General features: G+C 44.3%; 1 protein-coding gene across 1 annotated transcript in view; it reads right to left on the reverse strand.

Annotated features, from left to right (window-relative positions):
• LOC146830518 (complement C4-B-like) overlaps positions 1 to 17,755 on the reverse strand; it is a 554,995-nt gene that overhangs the window by 52,920 nt on the left and 484,320 nt on the right. The window contains exon 33 of the mRNA XM_085604724.1: positions 10,032 to 10,194. Coding sequence (XP_085460850.1) covers positions 10,032 to 10,194 — 163 coding nt within the window. The remainder of the gene's footprint in view (positions 1 to 10,031; positions 10,195 to 17,755) is intronic.

The raw sequence follows: 17,755 nt of genomic DNA on the forward strand, positions 1-17,755 counted from the left end.
GGCGTGTGTCTCCTGCAGGAGACATACCTTCTGCCCGGAGACAATCTCCGCATGTGGTCCAAGGCCTTCCTTCTCCAATACTTCTCCTCCTTGGGGGAGAAAAAGGCCGGAGTAGCTATACTCACCTCTAGACGATGCAAGGGGGTGGTGAAGGACAAAGTGGCAGAGCTCAAGGGGAAGCTACTGGCTTATACTCTTCAATTTTGTAATCAACCCCTGGTCATTGGTTCCATTTACGCCCCTAACTCAGGGCAGGAGCCCTTTCTCCAGGCTGCCCTAGTGGACGTATTGGCCCCACAGAGGCGTAGGACGTTAGTGGGGGGACCTCAACATAGTTATGAACGCAGGTATGGACAGGTCACATGCAACCTTTTTCCCGGGAACTGTCACGGAATGGGAAGAGGTGGCTGAGGGAGGTGTGCTTGGGAGACATCTGGAGGGCGGCTCATCCCACATCACGACAATACACATACTACTCCCATGCCCATTTTACGCCTGACTGGACAACTTTCTAGGGATGGAGGAGGTAAATGTTGCAGTGCGGGAGACGTGCATTGAACCTATGGCTCTCTCAGATCATGATGCCCATCGGTCCAGGTTTTGCTGAACCCAAATACACATCGAACGGTAAGTTTGCGGCTTAAGGAACACATGCCTCATAACAAGGAGGTAAAACAGCAACTTCTTACATGCATTAGGGATTATCTCACCATAAATAACATGTCAGACATTGCAGTTACAACACTGTGGGAAGCATTGAAAGCAGTAGTACGGGGAGAGCTTATAGGGATCGCAGCGGCCCACAATAAAGAGCGTAAGGAGGTGAGAGCTACATTAACAACTCAAGTATGAGAACTTGAACAGGTACATAGCAGGACTTGGGGCCCCTCAGGTCTGGAGACAGCTGAAGGCGGCGAGGGCACAACTGGCCAACCCTTGAACGTATCCGGAGCATCCGTTAGAGCAGGGAGGCCGATATCCAACGAACAGACCGCCAATTTGGTGCCGTCACCCAAACACATAGAAGTCAGGACCAGCCAAATCAAATAACGTGGTAGAGATGACAAACTCCTACACCAATGGTTCTATCACAATATAGAGTTTCTCATATAAAGAAATCTATATCAATAATATATCCCATTGTATACAAAACGGTGGTTCTAATGGATACAAGGAAAGGATCCATTCATCTATAGAGGCTTCCTTAATGCGATCCGAGCTGTGGTGAGATATCGCCATTTCTCCAGATTATGTAAATTATTAGACATAATCCCTCGATATTTCCAGATTGAATAACTTGTTTTTACTGTCCTGAGGAAGGTGAAAATATTGAATAAACACCGAAACGCTGCGTCGACTTTTAATGTTTTTAATGAATTTTAATTTTTATATGTTTTTAGTATTCCGATACACTTAGATTGTAACCTATTTTGGGAGGAAGATTACCATTGATTTATGATTGTTTATGCAATATTTCTATTGTTGGAATAAAATTGTCTTTTGCAATATATTCATGACCAAAATGAATGAGTCTCTTTGTGCAAACGTATGCTATACTGTGTTACTGTGATTAGTTGTTTTTTCTCAAGTTGTATTAGCTTTTGTTGATTGAGGCACATAGTAGATAAGGATTACTGCTAGTTTCTTTAGCATCTAATTTTCCGTTCTAGATAGGGGTACATCCGCCTTTACCTATCACTACATAGGGACTTCTTGTTTCTTGGGCTCAACCCTTGATTTGGACAGGGCAGAATATGCGGCGGTGCGCTTGAAACATTCCTACTACGTTGGGGGAGACCGCACAGGCCGGCTCCTGGCCAATCGCCTGCGGGCACAGAGGCAGCAAGTGCATGTTTCTTCACTTCGGAAAAAGGGCGGGGGAGGAGAAATTAGCAGGGATGCAGAGATTGCACAGGAATTCATGGATTTTTACCAGAAACTTTACTCTGCGGAACCACGATCTGATCACGCTGCAACGGCTTACTTGCAGTCGATCTCCATGTCTGCATTGTCTCCTAGTCAGGTAGCATCCATAGATGCCCCCTATTCGTGTAGAAGAGTTCATCATGGCGATTTCACACTTGAAATTGCTTAAATCCCTGGGCCTCGACGGGTTTCCTTCTCTTTTTTACAAGAAATTCTGCACTATCATAGCACCAATGCTAACTAGGCTTTTCAATTCGTTTGGAGGCTCCACCCTGATTCCGTACACCATGCTGGCGGCAGCAATAGTGGTATTGCCCAAGCCTGGTAAGGATAGGCAACAATGCAGCGCATATCGCCCGATCTCTCTACTAAATGTAGATTTCTAAACCTTCATGGGTATCCTTGCGTCACGCTTGAGTCCTTGCATGTCATATTTGATAGAACCTGACCAGGCGGGGTTTATTCAATCCCACCAATGTAGCGATAATACGAAAAGAATGCTCCATCTTGTGGATAAGGCCCACCAGACGCGAATGGATGCTCTCCTGTTACAGATCGATGCAGAGAAAGCGTTCAATCGGGTGGATTGGGGGTTCCTGGGGCTCATATTGGAGAAGTTCGGCCTGGGGAAGCGGTTCCGTGAATGGGTGGGCTTTGCCGCACCTATGGCCTACATCAGAGTCAATGGCATGGCATCTCCTCCACGCACTTTGTTATTCAGAGGGGGACCAGGCAGGGCTGCCCGCTGTCGCCATTATTATTTGCCTATTGTATATTGAGCCATTGGCACAGCGGGTCAGAGATAACCAGAATATCAAGGGGATCCCATTTGGAGGGGAAACCCACCCCATTAGCCTCTATGCTTTTGATGTACTGTCGGCGCTGGCAGCACCCAGACTATCCCTACCCGCCTTCATGGATGAGTTGGACGCCTTTAGCCAGGTCTCCGGCTTTCGGGTTAATGTAGGCAAATCTCTGGCGCAGCCCCTCGGCTCGGCTGGGCCTCCACGCAGACCTCGCAATCGCCAACAGGCGCTTGGCTAACTGGCATTAAAGTGACGGAAACAATCCTGTATCTAAGCTAAGAGGTGGCGGCAACGGTCCAACAAACAACTCAGCTGAATTATGCTAGGTTGCTGCGTCAGGCGGTGAAAGACCTGGTCTTGTGGGGCAAATACCACTTATCCCTCCTCGGCCGGGTAGCCGTGGTTAAAATGTCTCTACTAACTCGGGCACTATACTTGTTGCAAACTCTACCAGCTCAGCCTCCTGTCAGTGTGCTCACTGTGCTGCAGCGGCATATTAATCAGTTTGTCTGGGCTGGGAAGAGGCAGCGGATAAGCAAGGCTCTCGGTTACATGCGCCCCGAGCATGAGGGCCTCGGGATACCGGATCTCCTCACCTACTATAAATTGACCCACCTACGCTACTTAGTGGAATGGGCAAGGCCGGAGTCCGAAAAGCGGTGGCTTTTCCAAGATAGGGCACTTGCGGGCATCCCTTTATGAAAGATCCCCTTTCTTAGGAGGGCACAGCGGCCACGAGGCCTGATGGGCTCTCCAATCACTAAGTCGGTATTGGTGGCCTGGGACGGGGTGGCGACTTCCAGGAATCTTACGACTTTTCCTTTCCCACTGACCCCCTTGTTTGGCAATAGCAACTTCACTACCGGGTTGCCTGATAAATCATTCCGAGACTGGTGCGACACACCATGTCGCTCAGTGAGCCACTTATTTGATTTGTCTGGGATGATTTTGTTCAACCAGTTGAAGCTTGACTATGGGATTCCCGAAACCGAGAGAATGAGGTATATGCAGGTGCAACACTGGGTCCTCCAACCTGGGATGCGGGAACAGGGTAGTCACAAATTGACCAAATACGAGAAGTGGTTGATCACTAAATTGATGGCTAATGGGATAATATCGGAAATGTACAATAGGCTTTGGAGCGTACCAGGCCCGCAGGCCACCCCGAGCCAACGGCAGCACATGGGGTGGCTTCATCGCATATGGCATATTATTGGGATGGAACGCATATCTCCCACACTGAGTGGCTCTGCTGCCTCGTTTCAGAAACTGAGGAAACCGTTTCTGACCATGCTTTTAAAAGAATGTAATGAAATCACACAGCCCAAGTACCTTAGGGTGTTGCAACTCTCCGACTTAGGGACAGAACTGACGCAGGCCCCCACTGGATGAAGGGGATTTCTAGAGTGAGGAGACGAGAAGGGGCCGTTCAGGGGTTGCGGGATATCGGACGGGATTTAGGGGGGGGGGGGGGGGTTCAGGTTTTTCTTTTACTTACGCAATGCTTTCTATTGCAATGCATGTTTTTTCTTGCCCCAATAGCGATACGACTGTACGAGTTCCTTTGTAAGCAATACATTTCTTTTACATTGACGAAACGTATAAATGACGGAGTCTATTGCATACTACTGCTATGGTTGATGGTATGTTTTATGTTTTTGAAACTGCTAATAAAAAAATTAAACTAAAATAAAAAGGTAAGCAGGGTGATGGACTGGCCTATATGAAAGAGAGTGACCGCCCTTGGAAGGAAGGAAAATCTTGTGCTAAGAAATAGTTCTCTGGGAAGATGTTGAGATATGAAGATGACAAAGCCTGGAAAAAGGCGTATCGACCCTCCAAGCAGATGTTAGGGCCACCAGAAAGGTCGTTTTGATTGTAAGAAGTCTGAAAGGACAATTGGGTAGCTGCTCAGTAGGAGCACACATTAGAAAGGTGAGTACTAAATATTGGTATGATAAAGGGTGAAGGAGTAAACATGTGTTGGAGCCCTTTCAAAAAACTACGTACAATAGTGGATTTGAACAGGGATGACTGATCTGGCAACCGCAGAAATGCCAAGAAAGCAGTAAGATAGCCTTCCAAGGTGCCCAAAGCAGAGCCCTGCAGGGCAAGAGGAAGAGTAAAACAGAAGCACCGGAGAAGGGGGAGCAGAAAAGGGATCAACTTGTTTTTCTGCACACCATGCCACAAACGTAACCTTGCAGTAGGCGCATACCATCTTGGTGGAGCGAAGTGTGGCTGCCAAAATGACATTACAGACTTCAGGCGGAAAGTCGAAAGGTGCCAACTGTCATGCTCAATCTCCGTGCCTGAAGGCGGAGCACTGACAGGTTCAGGAGGAGTACACTCCCTTGGTGCTGCGACAGAAGATCCTCCCGAAGGGGCAGCCTGATTTAGAGGACCGATAGCCATGCTCAACAGCTCGGGACACCAAACTCTCCAAGCCCAGCCTGGGGCCACAAGGATGACTTGGGCCTGGTCATTCCTGATCTTCTTGAGAATTCTGGGCTGGAGTCGTACGGGTGTAAAGGTGTACAGAAGGCCTGAGCTAGCCACAAGACAAAAAAACGACTCTGAGCGAGGGCCACCTTGAAACTCCAGTGCACAAAACAACAGACATTGTACATTGTCGGCTGTGGTGAACAGACATAACTAAGACTTCGCCCACTGCTGAAAGAGACCTTGCACCCCCTCCGGATGGAGACACTATTTGTGACATCTTTGGCTGAATTAATCCGCCCTGACATTCAGAGAGCCCACAAGGTGTTGAACCACCAGGGTTACTCCCTGATGTTCCAGCCATGACCAGAGATGCAGGGCGTCTTGACAGAGAGTGCACAACCCCACCCCGCCTTGCTTGTTGCAGTACCACATGGCTGTGGTGTTGGCCATGAACAACTGCACTAGCCTTCCCTTGATGGAGGGTAGAAAGTCTTTTTATACTGATATGGAGTCCGGATTCTGCCAGGGAGACCAGAGGCCTCTGATTTCCACCTCTCCCAGATGGCTACCCCAACCGAGGAGTGATGGATCTGTTACTATTGTCAGGTCAGGTTGGGGAAGGGAGAGGGGCGAGGGGACTGCCACTGACCCAATCATGTTTTATTAACTACCGCTGCAGATCTTTTGCAGTACCCTCCGAGATCTTGACCATGTCTGGCTTCTGGTTCCTCTTTGGAGGCTGTACTCCTGCCATTATTGCCTTCGTTTTCTGATGAATGGGCTAGTAATGACAATGTTCATTTCTTGGATATTGCTCTTCAGGCCTCTGTTGTTGTGTTGTCTTCAGATGCGGGTTCCGTCCCAGCCCCACCAACACTCTGGATATCGATGTGGTAGACATGTTGGAGTAGCTTCGTTTCACTTCAGGCGCCTCCAAAACTCTTTAATTTGCTTTTTCATTTCTAAAAATTGTTTTATTCATTTCTTAGTAGTTTGCATGGTTTTTTCGTTTGGTATTTTTTATGGATTTCTGTGTCTGCTTATTCTGTTAAACTTTTATATGCTTTTTAAATTTATTCATTTCTATTGCTTATTTTTTATTGTGTCGTCTCCTTCCGATCAAGGGGAGGGTATTGTGGAGCTTACATTAAACCTCCATTTTAGCTTTTTGCTTTTACCTTAGTATCTTTTTTTAATGGTGGTTTACACATGTTTTGCCCTAATATGAGAATGTGCCATGCACGCATTTATTCATACTAGACATTGTCGCCCTGAAATCTGCACAATTAGTTTCAGGGTCACACATTTGAGTATACGACGCTTGGTTTTATTTTCTGTGCTTGTAGGAGATGACTCTTCTGCTTCAGACTAATTAAACATGTTGTTCTGCACCTCAGGCATAGTACAATAACATTGCTGTTTTATTATTTAAGCAGGGTCCATGCTAAAGTAGGTGAGAGGTTCACTTCCCGGCAGAGTTATGATGGAGGCTGCCTGTGAGCTGTGACTGAGATTCAGCCCTGCTGTACCCAACCTTCATCCAGAGAAGGAAGGTAGCCGTGCAATAGAAGTGTGCAAGCCTGCACACTCAAGATTGAATGCATTTGTTAATGCACTAAGGCCTGCTTCCTGACACATTATACCAGGTATGGGGTTAGATCATTCCAACAGGTCTGGCAGAAGGGACTATTCCCGATATACTTTCTTTAGCATAGAGATATTAGTGATAGAAAGGAGTAACCTTAGTAATAGTATGACTAATTAACATGGTTGAATTGTTTGTGTTTTACACCGTTCTACTAATGCTGATAACAATGATGTGTCTCATCTGTCTAATAATCACAGTTCATGTTTTATTTACAAAGACCAGAGCTTTTCAATAAACATTTGAACATTCATTTTTGTATCTTTTCTGTAGGTGACACCTTGACCATGCAAAAGTGACAAATGAAAGGGTTGGATCTGTTTCCACTATTTCCTTAGGAATCTGAGTTGTCATGTTCGAGGTTACCGGCATCTTCTGTAACTCTGTAAAATTAGGAGTTTAGATGATGTACTGTGAGCTAGCCGAACAAACCAACATTTATTGATTGTATAGGAAGACTCAGTATCTGCATTATGAAGTTTTGTGATCAAAATATACAGTCCTTCTAAATTTGTAGGAACCGTATAACACTTAGTGCTGTGCCCATTGGCACTTCACATCTGACTGAACAGCATGTGCCACCTGGAATGTTTCACTACCATGATGTAGCAGACCCAGCAGCCCATGAGTGAGTCTCACTGGGAACCAGGACCAAGGCTGAAACATTGAGATCAAAGCCCAAATATCAATACCTCTCTGCATTGGGGGTGGGGGAGCATGGAACTGCACCGTGTTCAGCATGGCTTTGATGAAAGGGAGTGTCTGAAAAGGAGGTAAGTGTAACTTTGGCATATTGCTAGTGAACCCTAGAGAGTGCAGGAGGATCATTTTAGGCTGGACTGGATGAAGACTGCCTGTGGTGAGCCCATCTTCAGCAGCCAGTTGTTGAGGTGAGGAAAATCTGGAACTCTGACCACTGAAGGTGTGCTGCAACCATCACCATCACTTTTGTGAACAACCGAGGGGCACTGGTGAGGCCAAAGGAGAGCATAGCAAACTGAAAATGCTCCTGACTCACTATGAACTGTATGTAATGCTGATGGGCCTGCAGGGCAGGGATAGGAAAATAAATGTCCTGCAAGTCAAATTATACCATTCAGTCTCAAGGGCCTGAGCGGGTGTGAGCATCTTGAATTCCTCCTTGTTCAGCAAGGCATTGAGAGGGTGCAGATCTAGGATAGGGCAGAGGTCTCTGTTCTTTTGTGGCATCGGAAAGTAGCAGGAATAGCAACCACAACCTACTTCTGATGCGGGCACCCTCTCGATGGCTCCATTGGCCAAATTCTTGCTGCAATAAGAAGATGTTGCTTTCTGTCAGCTGATCCAAGGGTGACAGGGTTTCTGTTAATGGAAGGGCATAACATCACTTGACAATTTGAAGCAGCCACTTGTCCAAAGTTATGGCTTGCCATTGGGGCAGGTGGTGCTTGATCCTGCCGCAAATAGCGTGCTTGTGTTGGTGCGAGAGGCTTGGAGGCTGCGGCAGCTGGGAAGCTGTCAGACTGGGTAGGCTTATGGCCTTTGGGTCACATGGGACTTGTGGGAGCCATGTGTGCAGCTGCAAAATGGCTGGGAAGCCTGTTGGCTGGGTTGGGATGAACACAGTTGGTAGCCTCTAACGTATCCACGGAAGGAGTGAAAGAAGAGTGTGGTTTGCATGCTGCCAAGGTGAGTCCACGACCGGGCTGTGACAGTACTCTCTTTTAAGGGCTCAAGTGCTGATACAGCCTTGTCATCAAATAGCCGATAGGCATGTCCATAAGGCAAAGGCATGCCATAAGGGAATTATAGACAGCCCCTGTGAAGCCATTTGATCGCATCCAGGCGTCACAACGAAGCAGCACCCATGAAGCAACGCCTCTCTCCAGCAATTACGTCATATCCAGCCCGCATCTGATGGTGAACTTTGCTACATCCTTGCCAATGGCAATAGCATGGGTCTGCTTCTTGGATTGCTTTCTGTGGGACTTACCCAACAATGACTTAGACCTTGATGACGATCAGTAGGAGCAACACTAAGAGGGGGCGCGGGACCTTAAATTAAATGTGACCAGGACCTGGAGCAGTACCGAGTCGTCTGTTGTCAAGCGACCTGGAACTTCATTGCCCACTCTCGGTTCGCTTTGGACTTCATCGTATGGCAGTTGGGGCAGGTCTAGGAGTCATGGTACAGCTCCTGGTACCACAAGTAAACCAGATGGGGCTCTGTCACAGACATTTGTCAATGACAGGCTCTACAGGGTTTAAAACCCACAGGGTTCTTAGGGGAAATACTTAAGGCAGACTGGGATCAAAGAGGCTCAAATAGGTTGACCAAATGTTGAGAAGGAGGTCAAAAAATGACCAAGGTAGGTCTTCCGGATCTGTGCTGTTGGGACAGAAAGGAAGGAACTGAGAACCACATGCTGGGGTGCCACCTATATAAGCATTGCACAATATCTGATACAGACGTTGCCTACAAAGGCAATGCAACAGGCACACAGAGGTACTGCTCAAGATTTTCAAGATCCAGTCTGACACCTGGGGAATATGCTATGGTAAGGAATCTGCGGCTAGAAGTCTCTATCAGATAATTTTTGGGTAGATGACTCTCATTCTTTCTCCACTCTTCCTAAGTTCCTAAATGCTCTAATGGAAAACCTAAAGTCACCACTGAAGACTCTCTCCCAGAACCAACAACAAACAGACCTAATACAGCATGTTCTGCACTAACCACAAATGGATCTAAAAACATTATTTTGACGTATGACAACCTAATCTTGATCACTTTCAGTATTTACTGCAATTTTCTTATGCAACAAACTACACACATAACTTACCACCACTAGATCTAATACATCACTCTCATCAACAAAGACAGACCCTTTATAGCACTCCATGCAATCACCGAAGGCAAATCTTCCATGGCGCTCACAGACAGTTGAAACACAACACTCAAAGACAAACAGACATATCTGATATAGCATTCCAAATGTGTACCACTGACCTGCCCAGCCCTTCACGTACTTACCACACACAGAGCTTACACAACACTCCATACATGCACTACGTGACTTATTCAACAGTTCATATTCTCGCCAGAGACGGATGTTACACAGCACTCTATACACTGACCACAAATGTGTTATACAGTCCTCGGTTTAATTACTGTGGATGGATGTTACATAGCACTTACCACAGATATACTATAGAGCACTCTTTCCACTTACCAGAGATACACCATATACACCACCTCCTTGGTCTTTCCTTCGACCGGCACTGCTTGGCGCCTGCGTCTGCTGCGGAGGTCCTGCCAGTGGATCCTGGCAGAGGGCTCTTCCTTGACTTCATCATCTTCCTTGTAGTCGTAGTCTGCATCATAATCAGAGGGAACTGGAGAGTAAAAAGAAACACAGCACAAAGTCTTGCGCTTGGCGGGAGAACCTGTCCTTCACCACAAAACATCCAGCAGAAATCGAGCCAGGCCTTCACCTTTGCAGAAGATAATGAACCTCGTGATGGCTGGCTCAAGGGGAAAAAAACTCCACCTCATGACCCTTGGAGGCCCCTGAGATCTGAAGCCATGAGACTCTTTCTCAGGCACAGTCCAATTGTAGTCTTGAGTTTCAAAATGGCGCTATTGCCAACTCTATGTAGCCTAGATTAATAGTGGAGCTGCAATAGTAAACTAGGAATATGAAGTGAAAATAGGCATAACTTCAAAGTGTCATCTCTGAGACAAGACGTTCTTTAGTATCTTGTAGCCACGTTCAAGAGCTAAGACAGAGTGTGAGGAAATTGGGGGGTGTTATATGGTGTGGTTGTGCAACCTCACTGTGTGATAAATTGACCAACCCTGTCTTGGGTCGAGTCAAGCTCATTTGTTCAACCTTAGCTCAGCCCTCAGTAACTGTGGCTGTGAGCAGTCAGGCTTAAACAGAGGAACTACTGTAAAGCATTTTAGCTGAAACAAAACATTTTAATAAGAATTCAACGCTAAAATAAAAAAATCAAACACCAATTTATAAAACTAGACTATATTCTTACGAATTTATAGACACCAAAACGAAAAAGATCTACCAGAGAGTTCTGGAGATACAAATGCTTTAAGAATCAGTAAATCATATCTTTCTACTTAACTTCAAACTTCAAATTCAACTAATCTGGCACTTAGAAACTTTTCCAAGAAACTTGTTGCAATGTGGAATGCAGTCGTTTAGAGTTACTTTGGGTGACCGTCTCCGGCAGGGAGCAGATCAGGGAGATCAACTAGGTCCAACAAGACAGTTACCTCAAAAGAAGAGCAGTCTTCAGACCAGTTCCAGAATCAATAGAAAGTTGCCATAAAATCAAATGGAGAGGTCCTGATGCAAGGAATGCAGTAGGATGAAGATGCTCAAGGATGCTGTAGGCGATACTCTGGTTGACGAGGTTTTTCTGAGCCACCTCACAAACACGGTGGTGCGACTTTGGCCACAAGGGGCGACGTCCCTCGTAGTCCAGATGAAGTCCAGCACTGACACACTTGCCACTCATCTGCTTGTCTCTGGCTACAACGGTTTCAGTGGTTTCCTTTTATTTGTGATAGCTTGCCCTCTAGGTGGCTAAACTGCAATCCAACGTCTCTTCTCTTTTTTGTATCAACATACTGTGGCATTAGAATAGCTACCCCATCAATAGTTTCAAGCTAGCAGCAATGACTGGGGGGGTGAGGGAGTGTGAGGGAGAGAGGAGTCAAGAGATGGCCAGAGCTGGCCAACCAAAAGAAACAATGGTGATGTCAGATGGGAGGGAACCAAGTACCGAAAGGCAGGACAGATGCAAAATATTAACCAACCAGACAAAAGAATTTTAAAAAGCATGCCAACTAACCAACCAAAAGCGGACGGCATGTCCAAAGTCCCCGATAGCACATATACCGAATACAGCATGCCTTGCGGAGCAGTGCATGCGCTGCCTAGGCTAGAACTAAAATGGTGTATCAGGTACGTGGATGCCCCAAGAAATATGATATGATAATGGGACCCTGGCAGCATGCAGAAGAAGACATTTCTTGAGGAGGGGCTCAGCTGGAGGAGCCGGCTGGGTCCAGGAACTGAGGGCACTAATGAGTGTTTAAGAATCTTTTGGTGGGAGTCAATTTGATGTCTGCTCCTTTGTATAATTTCGGCAGAGATTTGGTCGGTGCCTCGGATGACAGAACCTGTTGTATTGTATTCATTATGATTCTAGTTTAATTGTCGCGGGTGGGTGGCTGCTTTTTACCCGGTTATATGAAAATCAATATAATAAAAAAATTAAATATATGTCAGCAACAAAAATATTGAGGACACAAACATTGACTTTACATTCTTGTATGTAATGTCAAAAACAGCAACTACGAAAATATATACGACCACAATATCTAATAAAATAAGTATTTTGACTTTTAACTATTATGCATTATATTAACATATAAATATATATTTAAAACTATTATAACTTTTTTTTTTTAAATACACCTCCCACATCAAGGATATATAAAACAGTAGACCTTACAAAAAATCCTCACTTTGAAGTAAAAGTTACTTACCTTCGGTAACGCTATATCTGGTAGAGACACAGTCTAGCAACAGATTCCTTAACTTTGAATTCTCCCCAGGTGCCAGTCTGGATCCCAAAACCTTTCGGCAGCACCTCTGGGCGCCGGGGCATGTTATAAATGTCATCGTAATAGTCCACAGGACGTACAACAACAACTCTACGCTGTTTGTTAATTTACACCATCACCTGATATACTGACAGTACCCGCATTACCAAAAAGTCATTCATAGAAAGAACAAATAAATGAATACTGCTCACTGGTGTGTAAACCAGAGAGCAAGAGAAAACACACACACACTCTACCATTCAGAAATGGACGGTATTGCAATCTCTAAACAAAAGCTAAGTGGCCAGGCCAAGCAGCTGGTTTAACCCAAACATAGAAAGAGTCAATGATTACTGGTCTATAAACCCAGTACTGAAAGGGTAAATCCCGTATCTCAAGAATCATACGCAGAGCGGGGAGGATGGGCAGGGCGTTAAGGAATCTGCGACTAGACTGTGTCTCTTCCAGATATAGCATTACCGAAGGTAAGTAACTTTTACATCTGATAGAGACATCTAGCCGCAGATTCCTTAACTTTGAATTAAATGCCATAGCTATACCCCACTGGAGGAGGGTCTGCGAACTAATCCTATGAAAGTTCTCTAAGAGAACTAACCGGTCAAATGAACAACCGACCAAGTGTACGTAGGAATAGCAGTACAAGGACTTGGCTCTTAATAGAGACCCTGATCACTGTAACAGAACATATCAATTAAAACAACCTCACAGGCCCGAGAGAATCGGTCTTTGAAGGAGAAAAAAAGGGTTTGAAGCCTTTGAACAATCATCTGTCAGAGGACAGACGTGAACCCCTGTCCCCCAAACGGAAAAAGAAAGCTCACTGACCAAGAAGGGTCAACAGCATAACAAAAGTCCTATAATCTGCATTGTTCATGACAATATTAATTATAAAAGGAACTGTCCTGATAAAATCTCCAAACAGGAGTTTTAGAACTCATTTCTGCAAAGGAAAGATGAACGACAATACCTCCTGGTATGAATAATTTAGTCTGGACAAAAGAATATCCATATTTATTCTATGCACCGATTGCATAACATCTTGCCACATGATGTATATATGGACATAAAAGGTTTTGCAAACATAAATACATCACCAAATACTTCAATTGAACCACAGAATTTAACTGGCCACAAACTACTGCCAGCAGAAGAACCTATAAAACTTGCCTCCAAACAGACTTCCGTGCCATAGCGCAATAATAGACTGAATACTATCTCAAGCTCTGAATAAGCTCAAACACCAAGGCAAGCGAAAAAAGGGAATTAACTGCATATTTGACTAACCATCTTTCTTTTTTATCTTTTTTAAACTTATTTAAAAAAAAAAAAATGCGTAGCGCATATGATACCTTCCTGTTTATACTGTGTACATAAGAATAAACTAGAACTGAGATCCAGTCCTATGAAAGACTTCCTCAATAATATTGAAGAATGGGACGCAACAAAAGGTGTAGTTCCAAATTACACATAAAATAAATCACTGCCAACAACAGCCACATACGACACCTCTGATACAAGACAATATATGAAATGAGAGGATCGGCAACACACACAACCCAGAGAGAAAAAAAGAGTAGTACCCTGCCACCATCCAAGGTGACTTGCCGTATGAAAATGTCACCTGACAAATGGTATCTTAAATAACTGATGCCACAACAAACAACAATTATGAATCCTCACAAAACAATGAATTTGGAGAATAATAAGTAGATTCCTCCAGAAGACAGGCAATGCCAATCGGACCAAGAATATCAAGGGAAGAAGGAAAAACATCCATTATAAAAAGTGTCTCCGAGACAGAGGGCCCGATTCACAGAACTAACTTAAGACAAAATCCTAAACTTACAACTTTTGGTATTCACAGAAGTTAGGATTTTGTCTTAAGTTTGTCTTAAGACAAACTTAAGACAAACTTAAGACAGACTTAAGACAGACTTAAGACAGACTTAAGACAAACTTAAGACAGACTTAAGACAGACTTAAGACAGACTTAAGTTAGGATTTTGTCTTAAGTTTGTCTTAAGTCTTTCTTAAGTCTGTCTTAAGTCTGTCTTAAGTCTGTCTTAAGTTTGTCTTAAGTTTGTCTTAAATTTGTCTTAAGTTTGTCTTAAGTCTGTCTTAAGTTTGTCTTAAGTCAAACTTAGGACAAAATCCTAACTTCTGTGAATACCATAAGTAGTAAGTTTAGGATTTTGTCTTAAGTTAGTTCTGTGAATCGGGCCCAGAGTCTCCAGGTGCAGGTAAATGTCTACGTGCAATGTCACGGTCCACTGGGACCCCTAACTCAGGCTTAGCCTAGGCACCTAATAATATGTCAAAAAGGGCCTCACTATATGGGAGAACAGGTTCTTCCCCTTTTTGTCACTGATAAAGGATCTCAAACAAAGGGTCTGTAGACCGCTGCACTGTGGGCAGTAATAAATCTAAAACTGCAGCCACTTTCCTCAGCATGTCCACAAAGGAGGAACTTGTCTCCATGGCAAGGCCAGAAGGATAGAGTAACCCCGATGCTGGCAAAGAGTCCAGACCACAGGCCTCACCAAGAGCTGTCAGCCAGCTCTCTTCCACCTGAAATGGGCCTAAAAAGTTCTGCCCCAGGTAGACCTCCTGACACCTCTCCATGAAGAGGAGCCACAACATGAGCTGCTCCTTCACGTTGCATAAGAGATACTGCCACCGACGTTGAACGACGCCCAAGCGGCGCAGACACAACGTCGACAGGAGAGTTGTGAGGCAACTTCAACCGGCGCCACCAATGTCAAAGTCAGAGTCGGTTGGTCAATTACTGGCGTCGAAGGCAAAGACACTGAAGGGCTGTGAGCTTGCTCATCCGATGTCTGTCGACGCCGATCCATCAAGTCCGAAGGCCCAACCGTCACTGAGGATGGTGCCCCACTCACCTCCTCCGGGCCTTGGGGCTCTCCAGAGGGAGATGGGGTCCCAAAGATGACCCATCAACGGCCCGGCTCCCGGAAACACAGGGAGGCGCGACACGAAGTCTCGAATGGCTTCCTCAACCGTCGAGCGAAGGAGCCCTGAGGAGCCCTGGGGGATGGAGTCTCTCCACACTAAAGTCCGAGACTGCGACCTCGACCGCCTCTTACCTTTCGACTTACCCAGAGAACAACGTCCTCTGGACCTGCTTCGGACTCTAGATCGACCCCACTTCTCTTCCCGGGACGACAAAGTCCGAGGCTGGGAAGCCTCTGAGGATCGTGAAACAAGCGCTGCCATCAATTTCAACCGCTGCTCCTTCACTGACTTTAGTTTCAACTTTTAGCAGGAACCACAATCCCCTGTGTCATGGTGTTCACTTAAACACCACATACAAATTGTATGCGGGTCCATCACCCACATCTGTTTGTTACAAGACCCACAAGGTTTAAAACCTGTCGACATCAGTCAAGGCACACTGTCCCACCAACACCAGGTGCCAGAGTAGGTCTGTAAAATAAAACGACCTGAGGAAACCGCTTCTCCGGAACCGCGTTACAGCGCAGAAAAGAAGAAACTGATGTCCACGCACCGGAGGGCACTTATATGGCTCTACTGACGTCATATCCGGAGACGCCGTCACTGCGGAGCCATAAGGCGCATTCCCCCGGCACGCAGAGGTACTGCTGAAACTTTTTCGGATCCAGACTGGTGCCTGGGGAGAATTCAAAGGTAAGTAATCTGCGGCTAGATGTCTCTATCAGATATAATTTCAAACATAAAAAGCAAGAAAAATACTACTCATAATGAACTATATTTATAACACAAGATACTAAAAATAAACAATAGACTGGATATTAAATGATATTAAAACAGAAATTATTTATAAAAAAACTACAAAAATATGTAACAAAAATATTTACCATTAAACAAACTTTTAACATTAAACCACAAAAGTATATTACATTAAAAAACCTCTGACAAATAAATTAGACTTAGTGTTCCCATTCCAACATAAGCGACAGTAAGAAAGTTTTTGACTTTGGAGGGGTCAGATTATCTATTCCCATTCCAAGGTAAGCAACAGTTGGGAAAGTGTTGGACTTTGGAGGGATCATAACTACTATTCCTACTTCAGCGCAAGCACCAAAATGGAAATGTTGAACTTCGAAAAGCACAGATTTACTTTAGCAAAACCTAAAATGAGAAGAATTAAATCAACACATAAACACACACACACACATATATATGTGCATGTGTGTATATGTATAGTAAATTTTAAAAGTACATTTTAAAAATATTAACCATAAATGTAATTTAAATAAAATAAAATAAACTTAAAATATATTGCCAAATCAAAAAATACAAAGCTATACTCAAAATAATTAAACATATTAACTTATATAACAAAATCTAATCAAAATCAACAAAATAATTTACAAAAACCCTTAGGTACAACTAGATTAAGACTACATTTATAAAACAATATTTGTACCTTCAGTATTCTGTCACACAATATTTTTGTCATTACAATATTTTGACACAATATTTCTCTCTCGAGATTTCTGAAACAATATTTGGTGGATCACCGTCAGTCATTTTAAGCTCTCCATATTCTGACGAGTAGCTCAGCTATGCGAGATCTGCCTAGGATAAGTGATTACTCTGTGATATAAGCAACCAAATTTTGTGAAATCAGTGTCTTTGTATTTACATTTCCTGCCCATTTCCAGCGAGAACCGTGAAGGAAAAAGAGGGCGAAGGGAAAATAAGTAGAAATTATAAGTGAAGGAAGATGCTATATACATTATGGTTCTCATTCATCTTTCATTCTGAGTGGTCGGCACTTTGAGCTGACATTTATAGCACCTTAAAAAATCCTGCTCCTTGAGTTGGAATTTATCGGAACCAAAAAATACCTATTTTATTGTTTGTCCCTAATAATAGGGACTCACGTGCATATTTTGATGCTTAACGTGCCAAAATATGCATTTCCCAGTAACTATCGGGTTTGACTTGCCCACAAAAAACTGCAAGAGTGGGGTTATAGTATCAAACTCCCAATTAAGATATGTCTGGTTACAGGAACTGCCATACATCTTACAAGTAAACATTTCACTCGTATTGAGGACCTAACTAAAGTCATACAAAGACTATTGCATTTCTGGGCAGAGATTATGAACCATCACTTTAAAGGTCACTACAAAGCAGCGCCTAACACCAGACTGGGGTGTCAAGGGCCAATAATCAGAATATAGGAGCCACACAATTCTGTCTAGGAATAGAGGCTCCCACATGCTGATAGACTCTCTCTTAGGTCTGACTGCAAGTTCATTACACTGACCATTCACCATTGTAGTGTCTCCTAAA

Source organism: Triturus cristatus, chromosome 5_1, assembly GCF_964204655.1.
Source record: "Triturus cristatus chromosome 5_1, aTriCri1.1, whole genome shotgun sequence".
NCBI lineage: Eukaryota > Metazoa > Chordata > Amphibia > Caudata > Salamandridae > Triturus > Triturus cristatus.